The sequence below is a fragment of the Pan troglodytes genome, chromosome 3, assembly GCF_028858775.2.
Source record: "Pan troglodytes isolate AG18354 chromosome 3, NHGRI_mPanTro3-v2.0_pri, whole genome shotgun sequence".
Lineage (NCBI taxonomy): Eukaryota > Metazoa > Chordata > Mammalia > Primates > Hominidae > Pan > Pan troglodytes.
The window spans coordinates 130,020,967-130,045,276 of record NC_072401.2 but is presented as its reverse complement, the minus strand read 5'-3'; the positions used below and the strand labels follow the sequence as shown (position 1 = coordinate 130,045,276).

Sequence of the window (24,310 nt, the reverse complement as noted above, 5' to 3'; positions counted from 1 at the left end):
AACAATCCAGTGGAGAGTTTCTCTGGATTATGGTAACATGCTTATGTGTATTAATAATGTCTGTTTGTGGAGCATCTGTCATGTGCTGTGCATCATGCTAACATTTTGCATTTATTACCTCATATAGTTCGACAGCCCTTCTAGGTAGGTGTTATTTCCTTTCCAAAGATATGAGGTATAGTAAAAGTTAAATCATTTGCTCGGGGTCACATAGCTGGCAGGTGGCACAGCTGGACCAGATCTGGTCAACACCAGAATTGTACTATTGTGCAACATTGTATCTTTAGAGTTTGAGGAATTTATAATTTTGACACCTCTCCCATTTGCTGACAGTGATTCAAAAGTAACCTTTATAGGTTCTCCAAGTGTCATGGGATGTAATTCATCTGGGTCAGGAGGCTTGAACTCACTGTAAACATCTAGATGCTCTCATGTACATGCTTCACACATTCTAGACTTCAAGTGACCCTCATCATCTTACCAGTGTCCACTCTGTCCTTGCAGTTCAAGGATCAGCGTTCTTGATTGAACATATAGATGCCAAATAGGTTTCAAAAAATTCTACTTCCACTTTTTCATTCATCAACCTTAAAACAAGTCTGAGCTGTGAGCCTTTTTTTTTTTTTTAATACTTTAAGTTCTAGGGTACATGTGCACAATGTGCAGGTTTGTCACATATGTATACATGTGCCGTGTTGGTGTGCTGCACCCATTAACTCGTCATTTACATTAGGTATATCTCCTGATGCTATCCCTCCCCCCTCCCGAGTGAGCCTCTTTTTTTGTTTTAATTCCCTTTCTGACTGGCACTACCCAAAAAGCTCTTTTGGTTTTCAGATTATGTATATAGCCCTAAAAACTTGCTAGAACAAAGTATCTTCGTATCTAGTGGGATTTGGTAAATTTTCCAGACCTAGAAAAGAAATTGGCCACAACCTAAATGTAAGTAAAGTAGTAGAAAAAAATAGATCTAAGCAAAGGAAGTTATAATAATTAGCTTAATACCTCTTTTGAAAGTTTCCAGATTTCTTCAATGAGTGATGACAATTTCACCAATTTTAATCGACCAAAAAAGGTTAAATTGTGTTTAGTTATTGTAAAGTGATATAATGCATAATTTCCTTTCAGAGTGTGATATTTTAAAGTATGGAGTTTGAAAGGTATTTACTTAGAGTACTTGAGACTAGTTGAGGCAAAGATACCATCACAAGCTTTTGATATAAAAAAGAGAAGCTCCAAGGATGGAACTGAATTAATTAGAGCCAAAGTTGGTGGGAAAAAGGAGAAAAGCTGTCTTTGAAACTGTTGCATGGGAAGGGAAACACCAAAGAAAAAGATTTGCTTCATAAAGAAATTGTTTTACACTGGTCATAATCCTGAAGTTAGAACTATCAATCACCCCAGATTAGTGAGTAAAATAATCACATTAACCCATAATTATAAATGTAATTTGTAAAACTCAGCCATATATAAGCCAAGTAGTAGTGAGAATATCAGGACACATTGGCGATACATTAGGAATGACAATACACATTATTTTTATCTTTGCTACTTAATTCTGCATTGCTTATTCATTTGTAAAAATAACTGGATTTATTATGCTTCTTATCACAAAAATGCCGACTTGGAGGTTTTACATAGCTTTAATTTAGTGTTAAGATATTAGTTCTCAACATCAAGAAACTATGTGATTTTAAATATTTCTGTAACTAACTTTCCAAGCAGTTAGGATGTAGAGTTCAGTTATTCTTTTTATTCTTTGATAGCAGTGTTGTTTTCTTTGATTACATATACATATATTTGATCTGTAAATATGTTTGTATGTATGTGTGTTACATACAATATGCATGTGACAATTAATTCCATTCTCCCTAGAATAAGGCTGGAACTAATTGACTGTAAGCAGACTATCCTGCTCATTATCTATTAGGTTATACTCAAAGTCTTTTAACCAGTGCATTAACATGTTTTAACCAAGTTTATTGGCTTTACCAATAAATTTACCAATTCATTTAACTGAAGTTTACACGTGTAGTCCTAAATATGCTAACTACTTTGTGTGAACTTTTTTTTTTTTTGAGACCGAGTCTCACTCTGTCACCCAGGCTGGAGGGCAGTGGCACAATCTCAGCTCACTGCAACCTCCACTTCCCAGGTTCAAGCAGTTCTCTTGCCTCAGCCTCCTGAGTAGCTAGGATTACAGGCGTGTGCCACCACGCCTGGCTAATTTTTTGTATTTTTAGTAGATACAGGGTTTCACTATATTGTTCAGGCTGGTCTCGAACTCCTGACCTCGTGATCTGCCCACCTCCACCTCCCAAAGTGCTGGGATTACAGGCGTGAGCCACTGCACCCGGCCGTGTGTGAACTATTTTTATATTCTGAGAGGCAGTACAGCCTATGGGTCTCAATCCCAGACAGGCTGGGATTGAATCCAAGATCTAACCCTACTGACCTTGAGCAAATTACTTAATTTCTCTGTGCCTCAGTTTCCTCATCTGTAAATTGGAGATAATAGTGCCTACTTCACGTTATAAGGATTAAACTAATTAACATAATACATACCAGTGCCTGCCACTTGATAAACCTTTGTAATTATCTGCAGAAGTCAGGAGGTTCCCCCAAAGGCTATGTGGAATGACAAAATCAGCTTTTATTTCAGAAGTTATCACTATGGAGATACCATTGGCAAGGCTTCAGCCAAATGCTGGAGAGATTAATTTCAGCAAGACTTGTGTTAAGGAAACCAGTAATCCAGGCAAAAAATGAAGAGACCTGAATTATATAGCAAATGGTGGTGGGATCGAAGCAAAAAATATTAAGGCAATATTAAATGTAATACACAGGCCTTGATCACTATTTGGCTGTGAGAGTTGAAGAATTCATAAAGGACTCCCAGGTTTCAGTCTAGGAGGACATTCTCTAAAACAGGATATAGAAAGAGTTCCAAAATCTCAAGTACCTGTATACATCCAAGAGGGGATGCCCAATAAGCAATCTCTTCACACTCCAGAAAAGCTGGATTGCAGAAATACCAAACTGAGTAAGTAGTACAGGGAACAGTTGAAGTGAAGGAAGTAGATACCATTGGATTTGCCTTTATCCTCTTTTTCAATGACCAGACAATCAAAGCCTACCTCAGACTAGAACACATCATCTAATGGAGTTCTGAGCATTAAAGGGAAATCATATTGAAGATTTCAACCTTGAAGTTAATTGTGAAGTTTGTTGCAGATGGCTAATGCTTCAAAGGTAGAAACTGTTTTTTCAGTGATTTGGGTGAAAACATGAACGTGAGTCCCTGGTGTGACATTTCCCATCACAGATTGCACAGCTGCCAATGATAGGCCCTTCCTTTGGCTCCTGAGGACTTAATTTCCCTAGGGAACTATTGTGGTTATTCAACTTTAAGACCTTGTAGGAAGAATCAGTTGTTTCTCTCAGGGGTCTTAGAGCAAGCAATATGGAAGTAAATAGTCACTAAGGAGAAATGAGAAGCTTTTAGCAAAATGTACGAATAATTGTTTTTTCTTTTAAACTGGCCAAATCCTTACAAAAATTATAAATTAGATTAAGATAGCTACCCTGTTTTGGATCCTAATCATTATAATCTACATGAGAATGCATAATTCACACCAGTTTTGCTGTTCCCAACATAAAGAAAAAGGTGCATTTCACTATATGCTAATTTCTGCATGTAGTGGATGTACAAAAGATTGTTTCAGGCAGGAAACAATCTTTTCAGAAATGAGAATGAGTGTAGGCCCAGTTCTGCCAGTACCTACTGCTGTGATCTTGGCCAAGTCTTAAGGTGTATAATGCAGATAATATTTTTTTGCCCTACTGTCCCAGAGTTCTGTGATCAAAAGAAAGCATTTAATGAAACTGCTCTTTGAAAAATTATTTTTAAAAATTATTTAAAGGTTGTATTAAAAATACAACCGTCCCATCATTCAGGAATATTTTTTCACCTCAGAAAGCTCATTAGTTAAAATATTGTAAACATCAGTGTCTTGTTCCTAATAAAAATAATAGCCTACCACTTACTAAATGCCTAATATATGCTCTCTGTAAGGTGCTCAATGGACTTGCTTTAAATAATCACAACTACTTCAATATCTAAGTTACTAAGATGTTGTTATCCTCTTTCTGGGAAAACTGAGGCTTAAAACGGTTAAGTGACTTGGCCAATGTCATGTGCCTGGTAAACTATAGTTTAGCCTTTAAATACAGTTCTCTCTGACCCTGAAGTCTATGTTGTTTCAACGATTCTATGTTTTCAGATCCAAAACTGTATTCTGGAAAGAACTCCAGGTGGGGAAGACTAAACTCAAACCGTTATTTTTCAGTCTCGCCATCAGAGTTGAGCCAGAAAGCAGCCCAGTGAATCTGTGTTCTGCACAAATTTGATATGCTCTCTACAGTTCTCATTCCTGATTTAAATTGGAAGACAGTAAACAACTGATTCAGGACGGCTAAGTCATATATACCTTTAAATATTTAGCAAAAGCAGATTTCAAGACACTTAAAATGTATTGCAAAATGTACAGCATTTATTCACATACAGACAAAAAGGCACAATTCTACTAAATAGTTCAACAAAAAAATACAGCTGTCCTCAACTAGTTTTATAAATACTTTCAAAAAGGGGGTAGAAATAAATACAGGATTGGGTCATGTAATATAAAATAGTCATCTCTACATATACTTTAATTTGATTTTTAACTCTTCATGCACCTTTTTTTTTTTTCAATTTTAGCTGAATGGACACCAAGCTAGGCACATAGTGAAAAATCCTCTGTACAAGGTTACAAATGTAATGACAAGTTTGTCCATTTCAAAATAAGATTTGTACACAACACATAAAACCCTTCATTTAGATCTTGTGTTTATAACCTAACAAATGACATTCCAGGCAACTTTACAAAAGTTTAACTAGCCTACATTTTGACATAATACATTAATCATAATCAAAGATATTTCTTGGTCAGGATGCACAAGGAAAGATAAAGCTTAAAAAAAACAAATGCAAATGGTTCCATACTAATAGAACGCAAGTGGGTGTTTGGGCTGGTTGCTGCTTATGGCCACCTCATACAGAGTTCCCAGCATGACATGAAACTAACTCACAAAGCTATCATTATACTGTCAGAGAAACCGTGCTCTATCCATTTGCATTTCGAAGCAGGAATAAAAAGTGTGGGCTTTTTATTTTTGTGTGTTTTGTTTTTGTGTGGGTTTTTTTTAATATTTTTTGTTTTGTTTTTGTTTTGTTTTTTGGTTCAGCATAACTTGGAACATTTGAAAGCTTTTCAACCTAAATGTGGGGAAAAAACAGGTAAGGCATTATTTTTGCACAAAACTAGCATTCCTAATAGTGCAAATGAATCTGATACCTCTTAAAATGGTGAGAGGTCATACACTTACTAGATTAATTTAGATTTTCTTTCTATGGCTTGACAAATTATCCCTCTATAAATTCTACTCTCACCCAGAGCTGTTGCTGTAATCAAAAGATAACTGTAGATAAAGTCCAACCTTCTCCTGTATCCAGCAAAAGGTTTTTGCTCATATGCAAAAAAAATCTAATTTTTAAATTATGCTACAAGTGAATATACAACTTGGATTCATAAGAACCTTCTATTATCTGCAGCAACAAGCTGATCTGGACAGCAGTCTTTCAAAATGAGCCCCATAGCTCAAAAATAGTCAGTCAATCTAAAAACCTGCATCATTCTTCCCCCTCCCCTGAATTAGCTACTAAAATGTCCTTGAAAAGTTAAGACTTGGTTTGAAAATGTCATACATACAATGGGGATGTATCAGATCTACTATTTGATCATCTGATAAAACTTGCATAGCAAGATGGGATTCAATAAGCCTTTTTTGTTGTTGACAATCATCTGGAAGACTTGAAAGTTAACTGCAGAACTCCTCAAAGCATTATTCATTAAGTATCATAATGTCCCTGCCATATGGAAACAGATGTATAAATGAATCAGGAATCTGAATACTGGTATTAACAAACTAAGGAGAATTTAGGGGAAGTCGGGCTTGTTCCAAAGGCCCATAATTCTGTATCTCATTGCTATTTAAACGTTCCTTCCTTAAGTTTGATTCACAACCACATTGAATTCCAAAGAAAATTAACAGGACCTAAACACTATCCACTGTCTTAATACATACGCACTATGGGGAGTGCAAAAACAAAACATTGTACTCAAATTTAATGCTAAATTTATTATTGCTGATAACTTAATAGTTATTGCCATTTGCAATTAGAAAGTCCAAGTTACAAATTAGAGTTTAGAACTCTGACTACAGAAAACCTATTCAAGGGTACACTTCAGTCTCTTTCCTGTATAACCTTGGTCAATAGTAAGAGCTTATCGCAACTTATTGCCTTTCTATTGTTTTTAAAATATAACCTATTTCGCTTTTTTCTCTTTTTTTCTTTTTTCTTTTTTTTTCTTTTTTTCTTTCTTTTTTTTTTTTTTTTTTTTCCTTTTTCTTAAGGAATCCATTCATGTTGGAAGCCCAGATTCCCTAACATATGCACTAGTGGTTGGCTCTGGGAAGTAACAGTCACCAGAGTCTGGAAGTTCTTCGCTTGAACTTGAGTAGCCATTGTACTATTGGAAGCCAGATGGCCAGGTATTGGCAATGGCCAGGGAAATCCCAAGCTGGCTCAAGAGCCAGTGGTTAGGGAAGAAGAAGGTCAAGTGGACTGGTAAAAATTCTACTTCAACTGCCCTTATTCATAGATACAACTTTCCTAACAGTCTCACTCTCCACCAGTCCCATATCCACAACCCACTCACAGGCTTAAAGCAGCAGGACCTTGCCATATTACCCTAAATCTCCATATTGCAGCAGCTCTACCCTGTCCCCTCAGCTTCTTCAATAATGACCTTTTTTAAAATTCTCTTCCCTGACTGCTATATTTACACATAAATTTCTTAGTGTTACTGAAGCTTCAGAGCTGCTGCTTATATACTATAATGCAACAAAAATAGCCTTGAGGGCCAAATATAAATATGATTTCAAGATCTACCACAGTCCTAGAAAATAAACTTTATGGGCTGTGAATGGTACCATGAGGGTTTCTCAAGAACCATATCTGGTTCCCTATATTCAGGTAACCATGAGTTTGTGCTTTGGGAAGAATGCAGAGGGCTATAAAAATTCATGAGGCTTATTTAAGCCTTGCCTTCTTTAAAACATTTCATTCTTATTTTAGTGTTTAGTTCGGGTTCTAGTCTTAGCAGTGTCTTATGGTTACAATCTACTCTTCTGTTTCCTCAACAAGTTGCAAATAACACAAACTTCTCACAAAAATGATTTAAAAATGACTGGAAAAAAATTAATCTGAATTGCAAGTAAATGTGTTTGTGTAGCTCAGGATTAATGGGTTTCTGCTTCTCCCCCACATCAGAGCTCTCCTCTAGCAAACCCAATGACGAGCCCAAAGGGCTTCCGCATCATCTCTGTTGCATCAAGAAGCCAAGATGCTTCTCCTGATAATGTCTGTCCTTCTGCTGATAGTGCTGCTGGTGTGTATACATTTCTTTTCTGATGCCTCACTCTCTGAGTCACTCATTTCCACATCGGGGACATACCCGTCATTCTCATTGTCGGATTTTAATTTGCTTTTTGCCCTTTCCTTGGCTGGAACTCGGCCTAAGCCCAAATATGGGTAGTCTGAGTGCTGGTGGCAGGCCCCGTCGTGGGCCTCTCCCTGCTGCTGCCGTTCCCCCTTCTTTGGAATCCGGAATCCTCCCCAGTTTTTCACTGGGCTGGCAGGTGTTGTAGGCACTTTGACTGCAGTCTGATTATAGTTTACTTTGATTAGGGAGCCATTGCACTTGGGCACTATCTCCTTCCTTGTGCCAGGTGCTGACTGCCCCACTCCAGGGGAGGTGGCAGCTCTTGTGTTGTCCAGATGCCTCTGGGACACATCTGTGGACCTGAGAGGCTTGTGACTCTGTTTAAAAGATTTGTCCTTTAAGTCTCCTTTAATGAGATCACAATGAAAACGATTGTCTCTTCTTTTCCCGTGGTCTGGCATCACCACACCATTTTTCTGTTGTGCTGATATGAGACGTGCTTCTGCAAAGGTCTTTTCCAAACCCAAAAAGCTCTCTGGGACCACCATCCCCTCCCTTCTACCACACAGGTCTGGCTGCTTCAGCAGGGTTTTGCCTTCACTTCCAGGGCTATTCTGCAAAGGATCTCGCTTATGGGGCTTTTTCAGCGAATGAACCAAGGAAGTACCCATTTGTTTTCTGAAGAATGCAGAATGCCACTTCAAGTCCTCTATCTTGGGAGCATCAGGGCCAACAGAAGGACTGTTAAACAAAAGCATGTTTTCCAGTGAGGAGGAGGAGCAGGAAGAAGGCACACCTATAAACATAAAACCACAAATAAAGAAAAATTACAGCAGAAGCAAATCCAAAAGAATAAAATTCTACACCCTTAGTGTGGCCCAATTGATGTGAACTCCCCACCCAACAACACAACACTTACACCACCAAGTTTGTACAAATTTGGTTTTTATAGTGAAGAGATTACCTGCCTTGAGAATCTCCATTCAATCTGCAGACTCAATATGCCACATTTTCTAAAACAGCTGAAGCTCACATAATTTTTCATAAAACTAGACCTCCTCCAAACAAAATAACTGATCTGATTTTCAGAGCGGACTCCATGCAGAACCCATCAGGTGGCTGATGGCTGCCTCTGCTCCCTCTACCTGGTTACAGAGCAGCACCTGCGCCGCGCTCCTCCACGGTCCAGTCTTCTGCCTCCCGTACGAGACTGAGAGGACCCAAAAAGCAGGGCTCGGGGCTTCTAAGTTTCTCTATGTGTCTATACCCTCACAGGGTTATTATGAGGACAAGTACATGTAAACATGTGAATGAATAAAGGAAATGTTTAAAATAATTCTTGACACATAGTAAGTGTTCCAAAAATGTTCATTATTATGATGTGCAAAATACATTTGTGGGATTCAACTGAATTGTCATTCAACTTGAAGTAAGTTAAATTGATGTTTTTCATATTTTTTGATGCAAATCACAGTGACTAAATTCCACAGCATGACCTAGTAAGAGTTCACATTTCACGAAATAATATTAACCCTCATCATTTGATAATGTACTCTGACATTTCCTATTATACTTTACTTGTTTTTAATACTGGTCATGACCCACTGAATTCATCTCAGAACCCACTAATGAGTTGTTACCCCTAGTGGGTGAATTCATAACACATTAGAGTTTGTCATAAAGACCATGATTTTACAACAGCCTCAAGATCATCTAGAAAGAGCAGTTCTCATGTTTTCTGTCTCCCATAAGATATGAGCCACCAAGAAAACAAGGTTCAGCCCCCAGGGTATGAGACAGGAGGCCATATGAGAACCTAGTGCTCACCAGACACAGACACTGCAAGCAAATGAAACATAGCTAGCGACTCAGAACACAGAGCTGTCATGACCACAGGAGGAGGTATTTTACAACCTGCTGGTTTGGAAATGCTGCTTTCTCAAGAATCAATCATTAGAATCAACCTTCACATCACACTGAATATATTTCTTTTACTCAATCACCTGCCACAGGAAAAGAGAATGGTAAGAAGAGGCTAACATTTTCTGAACTCTGATTTCTATCTCCTTGACTGTAATCCATGTCTCTAAAGAGCCTCCAACTCATGACCCCCCCACCCCCCATAAGCACTGTTGCCACTGAGGACACTCTCAGCAAATGACCCTACCCACTCTCAGAATCACAGAGTTTAAACCATGGACCCTAAATGACATATAAATCATGACCATCTGCTCTACTTCAGGCAGGAGACAGCCTTTAGGCATGAATAAGAACACGACTGAAGCCTAGGACTGGAAAAAGAAAAAAAGCACCCTAAAGGGTTTCAACTGCATTACTCAACAGCATCCTACAGGAAGATAAATGTTTTCAACTGATCATACCTATGGTTCTTACATCAGAATGAAAGGAAGATTTGTTTTCCTTTTCTGAAATAGTAGGACTTCTGAATGCAGATCTACATTACAGCTCTGTTACCACAAAATAACTCCCAGACTTATTAAGAATATCATTCGCTCACCCAGTAAAAACCTCAGCCATGAAATGCAAAAACCTGCCTGCAATATCCATGAGAAATAACTCAAATGAAACCAGATGAAAATGCTTTTTACGGCTTATTTTTACAGGGAGTCACTCATTACATAATGACCTAAGAGTTGCAGAAAGCCCTCCAGTGGCACAACTCCACAGGCACAACTTGCATTAGTGATCCCAGCTCAGCATTTGCTGCTGTAGGCTCGGTGATCTGCACCAGACAGTCTTCCAAGGCGGTTAAACAGATCTCATTTATTTGTATTCAGGTAGGAATCATGAAGAGAGAGCTCACCTTAGGGAATCTGAATCGACCTACTTTTACATATGACACCCTACTTAGAAAATTTATTTTTAAAATCTTAACAATTAAACTGCAAGTTCCAGCTAATGATATACACTTGATTCACCTGGAAAATACTTAATCTTGGGAAGAAAATATCTAGGATATCAACAAGTTATTGCATTCAAACTATGTAACACTTCAAGAACATTATTTAAACCTCCCTAAACCTTTTTTTATTTCTTCAGATGACCGAGCTCCCTCTAGTCGCACATAATTGGTTAGATAAACCAGAATTTGGATTTCAATGCAACAGGTTATAACAACTTCTTTGTTGTCTCTGTGCACCATAATAATCTAGATGGAGTGACAAAAAGCCACAAATGCACCAAAACAAGAGTGAATCAACTATGATTGCACAACGCAAGCACCAAGAATGGTGCAGCTAGAACTTTAAAGGGCAGTCCAAGGCAGGAGAGAGACGCTGACTATCTTCCAATGAAGTCCAGTCTAAGACCTACCTGTTCCATGGGTCCCTAATTCTGCCTGATCCACACTCAGCAGCTCTGCTTCTCTGAAATCCTTATACTACCTACTTTTGGGGGCTTATGATCACAGAATATAGAGCTCAAATGCACTTAAGGGGTCTTGATTCTAAAACAAACTTTAAGATCAACGGATTCTCAGAGAGGTTAAACAACCTGCCCAACTTGATCTTTGCCCTTGATCTCCCAAGTAACTGATGTGTTGTCCAGAGTAGAGGAAGTATATACCCTAGTTTTCTTTTTCTGTTTGCCTAGCCCAGGGCAATATAAAATAGAAGACACTAAATAAATATTTGGTGCTCAATCTCAGAAATAGTCAACAATCCATCTACACAAAAAAAGTCTACTGTGAACATTATCTAAAAATGGACTGTGTCTTAAGTACAGTCTTAACATATATTGACCATATTTACCATGTTACAGATAGAGCCCAAGGCTGAATATAAACCTGTTAGGTATCCCCATGATGTGTTTACCAAGTACTGTGTAATATATAAGTCACTGTTTCATTTTAGTCTCTCAATTCCAAGAGGTAGCTTGCGATATCTCCATTTTGCACATGAAGAAATTAGGGAGACTCAAAAGACTTTCATGTGTTTGCTCAGTAAGCAGAGAACACAGGATTCCACCCATATTTATAGAGGGCAAATTCATAGCTTTTTCCCTTAAACATGATGCCTCAAATTAAAGACTTCCTTTAAATATGAACGTCTATGCTTCTTAAATTCTTCTATAAGAAAATTAAGAAATGATTATTTCTTCCTCAACAGTGTTAAAGCTTACAAACCCCTGCCCTATACTTTGACCTACCAGAGCTTAATGCATACCTGAAACTCTTTCTTGCTCCAAAAGCTTAGTGTAAAGATTGAATATCTGTTCCTGGACTTTGCACACAGACCGTTTAATCTTTTCCCTGCGGGTCACCATGTAAGTGAGGTTCCGAACCTAGAATGTAGAGAATAAAGATTCTAAGTAAGCAATACAGTATAACAGTACTTTGGTGCTTTTTAAATTTCTTTACCTAAGAGAAATTACTCCTACTAGGGCCTTGACAGATACTTGAAATCAATAGGTACTTTAAACATTTTATCCAATCTCTGATCTCCTTTTGGGCAGATAAGAAGGATTCCACATATAGCCCTCAACATAGGCAGAAGCAACACCGAAGAGGGTTAGGGACCCACAGGAGTGGGAGGGACACCTAGAGAACTCCTACAAAAGTCCTGCCTCCTCCATCACACCTAACCCATCCCGGCACAGAGGCCATTGGTGTCCAAGTCAAAACTTGCAACCTCTTGCCAGTCGACTTTGCTAATTATTGCATCAATATCTTCTATTACTTGGATGGCCAATGGCTTTAAAGCAGTTCAGAAGCCACTTCTGCACTTTATCAACTATCTTCTGAGGCTGAGCTGGGTAAACATGGGGCCAAGGGTCATCAAAGTGGAGCCCCCTGCACCAGGCCCACTGGAAGACCAAATGGTTACCAAGAATCCTAGTAAATGTCTTTGTCAACTGCACACTGAACTCACTGAAAGGCCTGGAGTTAGCAGGTAGCTTATGTGTTGCTATGAGGTGTGCGAATGCCTAGGAAATTTCCAGCTTTGCCAATGATTTGCTGGTTAGACATCTCCAGTCCAGTTCTCTGCATCATCACTTGAAAAACTGGTATTGCCCTCTCCTGATTCGCTTGTAACTGAAAAGACCCAGTGCTAAGAGTTGGCTCTACTTCCTATCTGATGTGTGACTGCTTTGGATCACATAACCCTAACCTATGCTCAGTAATCAACGTTTAGATTTGTTCCCCACCTGTCATCACTCAATACACAAAACTTAAAGAATTAGTCTCTAAACTCCCTTAATCCTTCAGTCCTAAAATCTTCTATTGGTCAACCTGATTAGATTACACGGACCTGCAAACACAGATGTCAGACACAGCACACCAAATACACAATTAAACCCTTCTTCAGGAATATGTGGACAAGACCTCCTAAGTAATCTCAGTGGCAGGAGTGGTAGCATCTTTATCTGACCACATCTTTCCCATTAGCTCCTACAGGCATGCCTTCACTTTCCTTAAAAAAATCCCATTATGAGCAAACTCTTCCCCTGACACCTTTGTAATTTTTTCCCCATAAACTCAATAAAGTAGTACCACCCTACTTTAAGTGGAAAAAGTCCAAAGGTCACTAACCTTTTCTTTTGGCAGTGAGGACAGCAACAAGCATCAACAAGCCTTGTGAAGACACAAAAGATTTTGCACTCTGGTGTAGAGCGTAAGTGTAGACTAAACCCTAACAATTCCAGCTGTGCTGAAGGCAGTCTCATTTGCAAGAGGACATGAAGCATTAAGAGAGACAGAGCACAGGCTTTCACATTTGCATCATGGTAAAATCTCCTGGCCTAAACAGGAAAATGCCAAGTCAGGCTTCTCCTGCCCCTAACAAATTCACTTTAGGGATCTTCCCATCTTTTTTTCTCTAACAATCCCTTATGTCACTAACATTTCCTGTCTTATTTTAAATTTAAAGAATTGAGAATAAAAACACTCTCCCTGTCTCATAGTAAATATTACATGGATGTCAATCAGCCTAGTTAAGGTAGTTTCTTCCCTTCTCTGACAGCTGCACACCCTCAATCCAAGAAGCAGGTGTCCTTTATAGAAATTCTCACCAACTTGGGAATGGAAGTGGCTAACATCCTCCTCTCTTCGATATTGTTCCACCCAGGGGAAATTAAGAGTGAAGCTCAAGAACAAGGGGCCAGACCTAGATCCATAGCAGATTCAAAACTTCTAGGAAACAGAACCGTTTTTACATCAACAAGGAATCTGACTCCTGGAAATAAAAAATGGAAACAAATCCTGACATCTTAGGAGCAGACAGGTTGCTCTCATATTCAAATCAGACATGTAATAGAAATACTTACATCTCTCTTACTTGAAATTATCCTTAAAAATGGAAAATGGGGAAGCCAGGGAATTTGAACTTTGTATATTATTCAAATTTAATTTTGGTAGCTTTGACCACACCATGGCTGCTAAATAGAAAAATCCCACTGCTATTCCTCATGATCTCTGATGGGAAATATCTAAATGTAAACCCAAAAAGCAAAGGGCATGGTTTTCAATCGGAACAAATCAGCCCTGACCAACTCCACTTTATAGTGGTGAGGACTCTAAACCTGACTTCCCTTATGCGTAAAGTTCCCTATAGGACAACGCTCAGCAACCTCCACCTGCAGAGCTGGACTGATGCTCTCCCATCCTCAAAACACATCCAGCTTGTCCCTTCCTGCACCCGTTCCACTAAGCTCCCTCCTCTGCTTTATCTTCTCCCAACTGCCTGCAAGGAGGTATCTGAAAAAACATTTAAACCATCTCCAGGTGCACTCTCACACCACCTTAAACCTGATCATCCCTTTCCCCTAAAGCAGTGTTCCCAAACAGAAACATGGGGTACCCACAAAACAGAACCACCCTTTGGAGGTGGGGCCCATGAATCTGCATTCCTAAGTTTCTGGGTCAGGGACAACACCCTGAGATACACTGCTCTAAGACATCTAAAAGTGGTTTCAGTGTTTTCTTGAATCCAAAACTGTTTGCAGCACTAAAGTTGAACGTGCCTTTTGTTCAGGGGACACCGTAGCCACTACCAGATTTTCAAAGGTGACCATTCCACTGAGTGACTACAGGACTGCCCCCAGGACTTGGCCACTTTCCATAACGCTAGCCAGAGTGCAGTGGTAGCATGTCTTTATCTGAATAAATACTCATTTGCTGAACTCACATTTACTGCATCTTTTAGGGGAAAGGAATGAGAGTGAAGTGGCAGCCTTGGGAATGACATGGCTACCCACCACATCAGCAACTGTGTCTTCTTAAAGTTGTGTGCTCCCAAGCCCTCCTGAAATCTACTCCTGTCACCTAACTTCCAGATCCAGAACTGGTACCCAGGTATGCAATGCCCCGAGGTGTGTGTTTGAAGGAAGAGCAGTCACCATAATTACTCAGTTGTCTGCATTTCTAATGATGGCTACTCATTTGTCAGTCTGAGAATGATCATATGCCTTGATTGTAGTCACAGGTATTAAATGATTTTTGAGGATCTGCTATAAACTGATATTGTGTGAATTAAACAGAAAACTAACTTACTTGAGAAAACAAGTTGGTAGTAATGATTGGTTTTTTATTGTCACCCCTGCCCTGATACACTTACTGTTTATAATTACAAATAACTGCAACTCTCTGGGCAAGGCAAAGATTTCAATTGTTTAATGCCTTCACCATCACAGGCATCATGGCAAATTTTGGGTAGCGTATTTTTTTTTCATTACAATAAGCCCATTTTAAACTGAGTCTAAGGCTGGGTACAGTGGCGTAATCCCAACACTCTGGGAGGCCAAGGCGGGTAGATCACTTGAGGTCAGGAGTTCAAGACCAACCTGACCAACATGGTGAAACCGTCTCTACTAAAAATACAAAAATTAGCCAGGCATGGTGGCGCACACCTGTAATCCCAGCTACTCATGAGACCGAGGCAGGAGAATCACTTGAACCCGGGAGGCGGAGGCTGCAGTGAGCCGAGATCACGCCACTGCACTCCAGCCTGGGCAACAAAGTGAGACTCTGTCTTGAAAAAATAAAAATAAACTGAATACAAATTCTTTAAAGTTCCTTAGGCTTTTTAATAAAGTAAATGTAAGTAATGCCACACACATACACACACAAATCCTGATTTATTCCCTGTTTCTCATACATCGTTGGCATTGTTCTACTTAAACAGCGACAGTGATGACTCCAAAAAAAATGTTTAGAATTAGAAGTGCATGTTAATCTGAGTAACTTAAGTACAGAAAAGAGTTAGTACACCACAAGCATTTTCTACACTTTTATTTTGTGGTGATTGTGAGACAAACACAGTCCAAACAATAGACTTCTTGTCCTCCCCCTCCCAACAACTATCTGACTCCATAGCTCATGCACCCCAATTACAGCAGGTGTCGGGCTGGCATAAAGGCTTCTCACCAGGATTCCAGTTTATCCTTCTCAATCCTTTTCTCATCTCTAACAAAAATGCCACACATACATGTAGTTGTGAGAGGCAAAGTCTTCTTTACACTCACCACCAGGGGGCGTATGGGAGCACAAAAGCCTCACAAAACTGCTCCAGGATCCTGCCTCTTCCAGGGCCGGAATCCGCGGCCTTCCCAGGAATCCTAACCTGGTCTGGGAAGGGGCATCACAAATAAGCTGGCACTCAGTCGTGTATTAAAAGGATCTCTAATGCTCCCTTTAAAAGACTTTCACTTCTACGCCATCTCTAACAGGGCCATGCAGGTCTCCATGAGATCAGGCTTTTTTGGTCCAGTGTTTCCCAGGTCTTTCCCTACACTGTTTCAGGCCACTTGGGTACCTTTCAGTGCAGACTGCTTCAGGCCAGAAAACCTCACTCCCACCTCTTTCACACTAATGAATTTAATCGGTAGCCAGCAGCCAGGGGAGTTGATGTGGAAGATGCTCTGAGAAGCATCCCCAATTAGCAAGCCTCAGCCAGAAACTACCTACAGGGAGCAGGAGGCCCTAGCGGGAGGCAGCCCACGCCTCATTATTCCTGTAGCAGGAAGGGACGTCCAGACGGGACTCCAGAGGTGATGGAAAGTGGGGGAGGCACAAAAGCAGCAAACAGCAGAAGGAAATGCCAGCAGCTGAGGCTCGGCAGCCAACAGCCACGACATTCAGCAATCTCAGTGTGACAAACAACACATCTGTAGCGTGCTGAGCATGACTGGGGCTCCTCAGACAGATCTCACACCCCTGTCCACCAGGAATCCCACCCATACCCGCACACAGACACACAACAGAGACATGGATGGACACGGACACACACACACACACACACACACACACACACACACAGCCTCAGTGATGACTTAGCACCTCACTGCCAGGAGTATCTTCTGTAACAGATATATGCATGTGTACATACAGCTCATGCACACACATCAGCACCCACTGCCTGCTCTGCTCCATGACAGTACTGGGAATTCCCCTGTGAATTACCCAAGAAACAAAGTGGGGGCCAGTGAGCAGCCGTGCTTAGCTTCCTTCATAAGCCCATCACCAGCACCTAGGTGTGTTTCCCCGGACTGAACAAGAAATTTTCCCATCTCTGGCCCCCTCCATTAGAAATGAAATCCGTTCTGGTTTTCTAAATCAGTCTGTAAACAATCCTGAGTCAACTCCTTGGGTCATTTTCTTGGGGCTCATTCACTCTAGCTCTAGAATGAAGGAATGGGGGTGGGGAAGACACACCCCATTTGATCTTACAAAACAGTAAAGATTAATGGGAAAGTGTTTTTTAAAAAAAAACCACAAAGAAGCTCCCCACTCAGTAGCAGTTTTGCACATATGTACAATGAGTTTACCAGCCCATAAATATTTTTAACCAACACAACCTCATGCTGTGGTGTGTACAAGGGTCTGAGAGTATATGACTGGCTATCATTTCTTGCTCTGGGCGAGCGTTCACCTCTTTGCATCTTCTTCTCTAAGTCACTATAAGGTGTCAGTGTCAATCATTACCCTCTCCAGGTCCTGCCGCAGGTGCGTGAACAGCTGCAGCCTCCTAAACAAGACATCCTGCTCCCGCTTGGCTAGATTGTCCTCTTCATCTTTCTTTGGGGTGATCAGGGGCTTGTTGAAGTTGACCTTCCTCTTCAACTTCCAGTACTGGTACAGGAAATCCACTACTTCCTCAGGCAGCCGCAGAGCCCTGGCAACATCCAGCAGGTTGACGAAGGTGTAGAACTCATCCTCCAGCTGCTGCAGCTTCTGCTTACGGACACTCACCCGGTGGGCCTCCTCCCGGTTCTGCTCAAGGCTGGCAAAGGGCTCCAGCGGATTCCGGGGGGAACACTCAGGGGCCCCATTCTCCTGTGCAGCCCCCTTGCCAAGACTCTCCTCGGGTTTCCTATGTGAGCTGTGCTTTGGGCAATAGGACTTGAACTTGACTTCATCATTCTCTGCTAAGATGGTCTTCATCTCCAGGCCCCGGTCAAAAGCACAGGTCACATGGAAGGCTGTGCGGCAGTTCTTCACAGAGCACTGGCAAGAACACACAAAGAACATGAGAATAGACCATTATAGAGCAACGATGGCAGAAGGCCCGCAGTGCTAGGCACCCCATGTACACATGCACAGAGAAGAGCCATGCTTCAAGCATGTGCCATGACAGGAAAGTTGTACGTGGATTAACCCTGCAAGATCCTGTCATGTTTTAAAAGAGGTAAGGCTTGGAATTTTTTTTATAGAGATGAGGTCTCCCTATGTTGCCTAAGTTGGTCTCCAACTCTTGGGCAAAAGAGATCCGCCCATCTCAGCCTCCCAAAGTGCTGGGATTACAGGCGTGAGCCACTGCGCCCAGCCAAGTCTTGGAATTTAAGGGCCCTCTTCAAATGAAAGGTTTAATCAACCAAACCCTAACTTCCTCAGAAAAGTAACTGCATCCAAATCCCATCTTGGAGCAGACATGATTACACAAATGACATGTGTAGAGAAAGGAGGTGTGGCACTAGGATCATATTCAAAAGAATCTGTACTCAATATGCAAAGTCCACTTTCAGGCATTAACTTGGGTTTTCTTACAGATTTGAGCTCTTTTGGTGTAAACCTGAATAAGAACCTCCTTGGGAAGAATGACTACTACTCACAGTTTGAACATAAATCCTGACTCCCCAGGCAGGAAGAGTCCCAACACGAGTGAGAAAATGAACAGTGCACTTCCTTGAAGCAGCACGAAGGAGAAACTGAATAAAAACCCCAAAAAATAGGAGACAAGAGGAATCCAGCACAGGAAAGGTAGGGAAAGGTCTTCACACTTGCGAAGAAGCTTCACCAGAGGCATGGAGGGCTCTGAGCCCTGAGATCGGTGCACGCCGATCCTGGCCACTGAAGAGAGGCAGGAGAACTGTGAAAGATCCTTCCCATGCGTCACAGGGAGGTCAACGTAGAGGCCAGGTATCAGCAACCTATGCAGAAGAACACTTCCCCTCTCACTGCCTAAACAGGGCCACAATTTAGTGCCTTTGATCCAGACAACAAGCCTCTGGTCTAGCAGGAGCAAAGTGATTAACTCCTCCTCCACTGATCTTGCTGAGCAAATCCCTAGAAGGTGGTTCCTCATGGTGACTGAAGCCAGTCCCTGAAAAGCAGCACTGCATTGTGTGAAGCCAAGTGATCCCCGGGGCATGCCAGGGGCTGCACAGAGCTGTAGAATCCAGCGGCTTCAAGCCAACTGAGAAGTTGAATTCAACTCATTCAACAGATCCTGAATCACATCACCAAGGATGGCAGAGGCTAGAGCTGAGGCTTTCCCCCTAATCATTCCAGTATTTAAGAGGAAACTCACTGCCAACCAGGCTTTCTTCCATTACTATGAGGTCTCTTTTACTGAGAAGAGGAGAAAATCCAGCTCCCTTCACCATTCCACCCTTACAAACACTTCAACCACAGAGACTGACATAAATCTGTATTTTCTCTATAAATAACCTCAATTCTAAGAAATGTATGAAATCAGCTTTGGTGGCAGAACACACACACAAGCACGCACACATACACACCTGGCCACGGTCATGAGAAGACAAAGTGTCTTCCCTTGTAGCACACAGCCAAGTGGGAAGTAAAAGTGGGAACAGATGACTGAGACACTATCTGTGTTTGGCTTAAACTACACTTAACCCAAGCGCTCTAACCCTAAAGAGAAATGAACTGCAGCAGAATATTTATACAGGACTTTGTAAAAACGCCAAATGGCCTTCCTCTGGGTTTTCCCATTCAGGTTGACTCAGCAAACAGATGTTACAGAAACGTAAACCAGAGCCTTCACAGCTGCAGACATTTCAGAGAGGAATTCTTTTAATAAAATCAATCCATTCTGTGAAGATATGAAAAATCATCAGCCTTCTTTGGCCTCTTCTTTAGATTAATGTTCTGGGAAAAAGAGGTCAATGGCAACAAAAAAGTCATTATATCATCTCTCTTCAAAAGGGAAACAAAGATCCCATTCGCCCACCTCTTTTAAACATTAATTATGGACCAGATTGGCATACTCAGGCAAGGGCATAAATTCTACGCTCAGAACACCGGGGAATGTGGTCTGCTGCAGCCTGTTTCCTGCCAGTGCACACGTGCATACACATACTTACACACTCGTACACATGCACACTCACACACATACACGCATACTCACACGCATACACATATACACGCATGCATACATACACAAGCATACTCACACGCATACACACATACTCACACATGCATACTCATGTGCATACTCACGCACTCACGCGCATACACACATGCATACACATGCACACATGCATACACACGCATACGCATACTCACGCATGCATACTCACACACATACACGTTCACACACGCATACTCAAATACGCATACGTGCATACAGCATACATATGCATAACCAAATACACATGCATACACACATACACATAATCACATGCACACTCACACCCCCACACATGCACACATATGCATGCTCACCCACATACGCATACTCACACACACACCCATACTCACACACACACACACACATGCATACACACACACACTCAAGTTCATCAGCTCCCTGCCCTTTTCTCTTCCTGCTCCACTCTTTCCTCCTCCTTCCCCAATCCAACTCGGGCCAGAGGCGTTTGTCATGTATTCACATGCCAAAAATATCTCCACTATTTCAAGGTCCCCAGCCAAATCCCACCAGCTGTCTCATGACCCACCCTCCAAATATTTCTGTTATATTTTGGATTCTTGAACACTAGTCAAAGTGATAAAGAAGAAAAGTAGAACCACTTGGCTTGTTAAAAAAAATTTTTAAATAGCCAGGCGCGGTGGCTCAAGCCTGTAATCCCAGCACTTTGGGAGGCCGAGGTGGGTGGATCACGAGGTCAGGAGTTCGAGACCAGCCTGGCCAACATGGTGAAACCCCCATCTCTACTAAAAATACAAAAATGAGAATTAGCCGGGCGTGCTGGTGCGCGCCTGTATTCCTAGCTACTTAGGAGGCTGAGGCAGGAGAATCGCCTGAACCCGGGAGGTGGAGGTTGCAGTGAGCCGAGATGATGCCACTGCACTCCAGCTTGGGCGACAGAGTGAGACTCTGTCTCAAAAAAAAAAAAAAAATTTTAAAACCACCTTCCCAAAAAGTATTTATCAGTCAAAATACAAACTGACTTTGCCAAATGAGGTCATTTCTTTAAAACCCATGGCTGACAGGATGACCATGCTCTTGGAGCTTATGTCTGTGCTGAGCTGCTTTGAGAAAGAAGCCATCCCAAAACAGTGGCTCTGCTCCCAGAATTCAATGAGGAAACCAAGGAAGAAGAGCCTGTGGCCTGTGCTAGTACATCCGAGAAGATCCAAACTTAACCTGAAGGGCCCCCATCAGCCACACAGCACTGCAGGCCTCTCTAATCCTGACTGTCTAGATGTCAATAATGTGAGGCCTAAAAACGAACTTCTCAGTAGGGTCTTAGACCACATAAAAAACGGCATGCCATCTACATTCCCTCCTTAATTCCCCTATCTCATGACATCCTATACTTGTCTGTACCTGGATATGCAAAAGCAGGTAGGCAACATGTTTACACACAGGTGTGCACGCACTCTTTCGCTCACGCTCTCTCACACACACACACACGTGCATGCGCGCCTGGTGCCATAAAGAATCAGACATCCAAATGATGCTCCAATCAGATGACAGCATACACAGGAACTCCTCACAGATGCCCCTCTACCCAGGCCGTGTTCAAAGAGTCTCTGTTTTTCCAACTGCAAATGCATTAGCATGTCCCCTTGATTACTAACAGGTGTGCGCACACCATGGAAACCTGCAATCTCAGGAGGCCGCCACAGAGGTGGGCCAGGGTCTGCAGCTACACTCGGTGACTGCAGGTGGGAGGGTGGCCAACTCTCAAATGCCGTGTCAAGGAACATCTCACTAAGACTGCTAGGAGGTGTTGGCCTATGGAAAGAAGTTGCGATGCTAGACTTTGGGCAGAAAGGGTAGCGAGAGACAAACTGCAATCGCCTCACAGCTCAGGGGAACTTCTGAACTACCCTGTGACTGTGAAAGCTTGGGTTCTAGTTACACCGGATACAGTTAGCCTATTAAAGGTGTGTGTACTGGGGCTGGAGTCACCCCTTGGAAACCTCGTCCTGCTTCCTGGATTCTAGTCCCCTCTCCAAACCCTTGGACAGTTCACAGAGCCTTCCCTCATCCTGCTCCCCACCACGCAGGAAAGGAAAATGAAGCCATTCTTAGGAAGCTAATTACCTGTATAGAGGCCCCAAACTTCTCATTGCAGAGGCTGCACACTAGCGCCCACCGGCTGCTGGGAATGTGTGACACCTTGGTGATGGGCTCCATCTTCTCCGGGCTGCCAATGCTCACCTAAAGGTCGGAAAACAGCAAGACAGGGTGGCTCAGGTCGTCAAAGGCTGAACATGAATGTCAGAAACTAAAAGATCCATTACTTTCCTACATCTCTCCTACCAGACAGTGGCAAGGGGCACCCACTCAAAACAAACCCTTACTTTAAAAGCCTCAGAAGAGCCCCAGTGACAACTGAGCTCACAGCCCAGTCCCCATCTGACAGACATCCCTGTCTGTCAAAAACACTTAGATAACTGAGTTTTCACTTCTCACCGGAGCGTCTGATGACAAAGAGTCATGTACCAGGACAATGTCATCTATAATCTCTAGCTCATAACAAATTGGTGAAGACTAAAAATCCATCTTAAATCGATTCAAATAGGTTGTCAACAACAGGGTAAGTAAATATAACCTGTTTTTAATCTCTCGCCAAAGAAAACCATTTTCTTCAGTCTGAAACATGACTACATTCAAGATGGGAAATTACAAAGATAAATAAGGTATCATCTCTGCATTCAGCCTGGATCACCGAATTGTATCCCATCAATACCAAACCACAAGACTCAGTGCTACCAAGACCCGAATCATGAAACCTCAATCCAAATCATCCTCAAATAATATTCCCCAAGAGGAAAATGTACCAAAATCACACCCAAAAAATGCTGGAATTTGAATAGCAAATTATATTCTCACACTGAGCTATGCAAATTATATTAGTCAAGGTCTGAGACTAGAAATAAATTAGACCAGACCTGAAATTAAAAAGGTTGAGGCACAATAAGAGTTTAAATAAAAATCACCAAAGTATGCCTAAAAGTGGTGGTTTTTTAACCATGGTGGTGCCTCAACTCAAGTACAGCTTGCCACACACAGGATGTACAGCTGATCCTTGGGGAATGACACACCCAGGCCACAGCTGTTTAAGTGCTACAGGTCTGCTCCTGAGAGTGAGAGTCGCGATGGGAAGGCTCACTGCGATGGCTGGGTGACCACCACTAACTTCCAGTCCCAAGTGACTGCTGCTTCCAGCTAACATTTCCACGAATCTACATTCCATGACAAGATGAGAGTGTGCTTAAGATTCAGTTTTTCCTCAAGGAAAAAGGTAGCAACTAAAAGGTGTCTTTTTACTCATAGCTGCAATGCTGCCTATTTATGCATGGTTCTCCACCCACCCACTAAATCCCAGTTAAAAGCCAGGACCTTCTGAGCTAAGGTGCTATTAAAAACCATGCTTGACCAGGCACAGTGGCTCATGCTTGTAATCCCAACACTTTGGAAAGCCAAGGAAAGAGGACTGCTTGATCCCAGGAGTTTGAGACCAGCCAGGTCAACAAAGTGAGATCCCCTCACTACAAAAAATAAAAAATAAGCTGGGCCTGGTAGCACATGCCTATAATCTCAGCTACTCAAAAGGCTGAGGTGGGAGGATCACTTGAGCCCAGCAGGTCAAGGCTGCAGTGAGCCATGATCCAGCTCACTGCACTCCAGCCTGGGCGACAGAGTTAAACTCTGTCTTAAAAAAAAGTAAAAACAACAAAAAAAGAACCACACGTACCTCAGGGATCCACAGAGCACAGCTAACGTGGACCCACTTGGTTCCGCTACGGGTGGGCTTCATAGCTCCACCCTTCTTCGGACACAGCAGACATTTTGGCTGAACCCCCAGGGCACATGTCCGGCACAGCCAGCTGCCCTCTGGTACCTTGAGGATTCCATAACAGGCCTGTGATGCCACGGCACATCCCAGAGGAATAGAGAGAAAGAGAAAATGTTATTTTTCCCATTATATCTATTCATTTTAAACACTTAGAAAGATTTTAACAGAACTACCACCAAAGCAGAGACACTCCCACAGCTTCCTGGCTACGACCGTCTCCCCTCGGGAAAATG

General features: G+C 41.9%; 2 protein-coding genes across 29 annotated transcripts in view; one reads left to right on the top strand and one right to left on the bottom strand.

The window, feature by feature from the left end:
- SCLT1 (sodium channel and clathrin linker 1) overlaps positions 1 to 8,476 on the top strand; it is a 223,338-nt gene extending 214,862 nt beyond the window's left edge. For 7 of the 8 annotated variants that reach the window (XM_063809861.1, XM_063809862.1, XM_063809868.1 and 4 more), the window contains 2 exons: positions 5,287 to 5,338; positions 6,517 to 8,476. In XM_063809861.1, coding sequence (XP_063665931.1) covers positions 5,287 to 5,338; positions 6,517 to 6,614 — 150 coding nt within the window. In that variant the 3' untranslated portion in view covers positions 6,615 to 8,476. Of the gene's footprint in view, positions 1 to 5,286; positions 5,339 to 6,516 lie in introns of those variants that run through there. The other variant, XR_010156701.1, reaches the window with a different exon arrangement.
- JADE1 (jade family PHD finger 1) overlaps positions 4,532 to 24,310 on the bottom strand; it is a 65,780-nt gene continuing 46,001 nt past the window's right edge. For 19 of the 21 annotated variants that reach the window (XM_001158814.6, XM_054683381.2, XM_063809851.1 and 16 more), the window contains 5 exons: positions 23,976 to 24,143; positions 22,319 to 22,435; positions 17,548 to 18,069; positions 11,792 to 11,909; positions 4,532 to 8,403 (listed from right to left, as the gene is read on the bottom strand). In XM_001158814.6, coding sequence (XP_001158814.1) covers positions 7,496 to 8,403; positions 11,792 to 11,909; positions 17,548 to 18,069; positions 22,319 to 22,435; positions 23,976 to 24,143 — 1,833 coding nt within the window. In that variant the 3' untranslated portion in view covers positions 4,532 to 7,495. Of the gene's footprint in view, positions 8,404 to 11,791; positions 11,910 to 15,682; positions 18,070 to 22,318; positions 22,436 to 23,975; positions 24,144 to 24,310 lie in introns of those variants that run through there. The other 2 variants (XM_063809860.1, XM_063809859.1) reach the window with 1 other exon arrangement.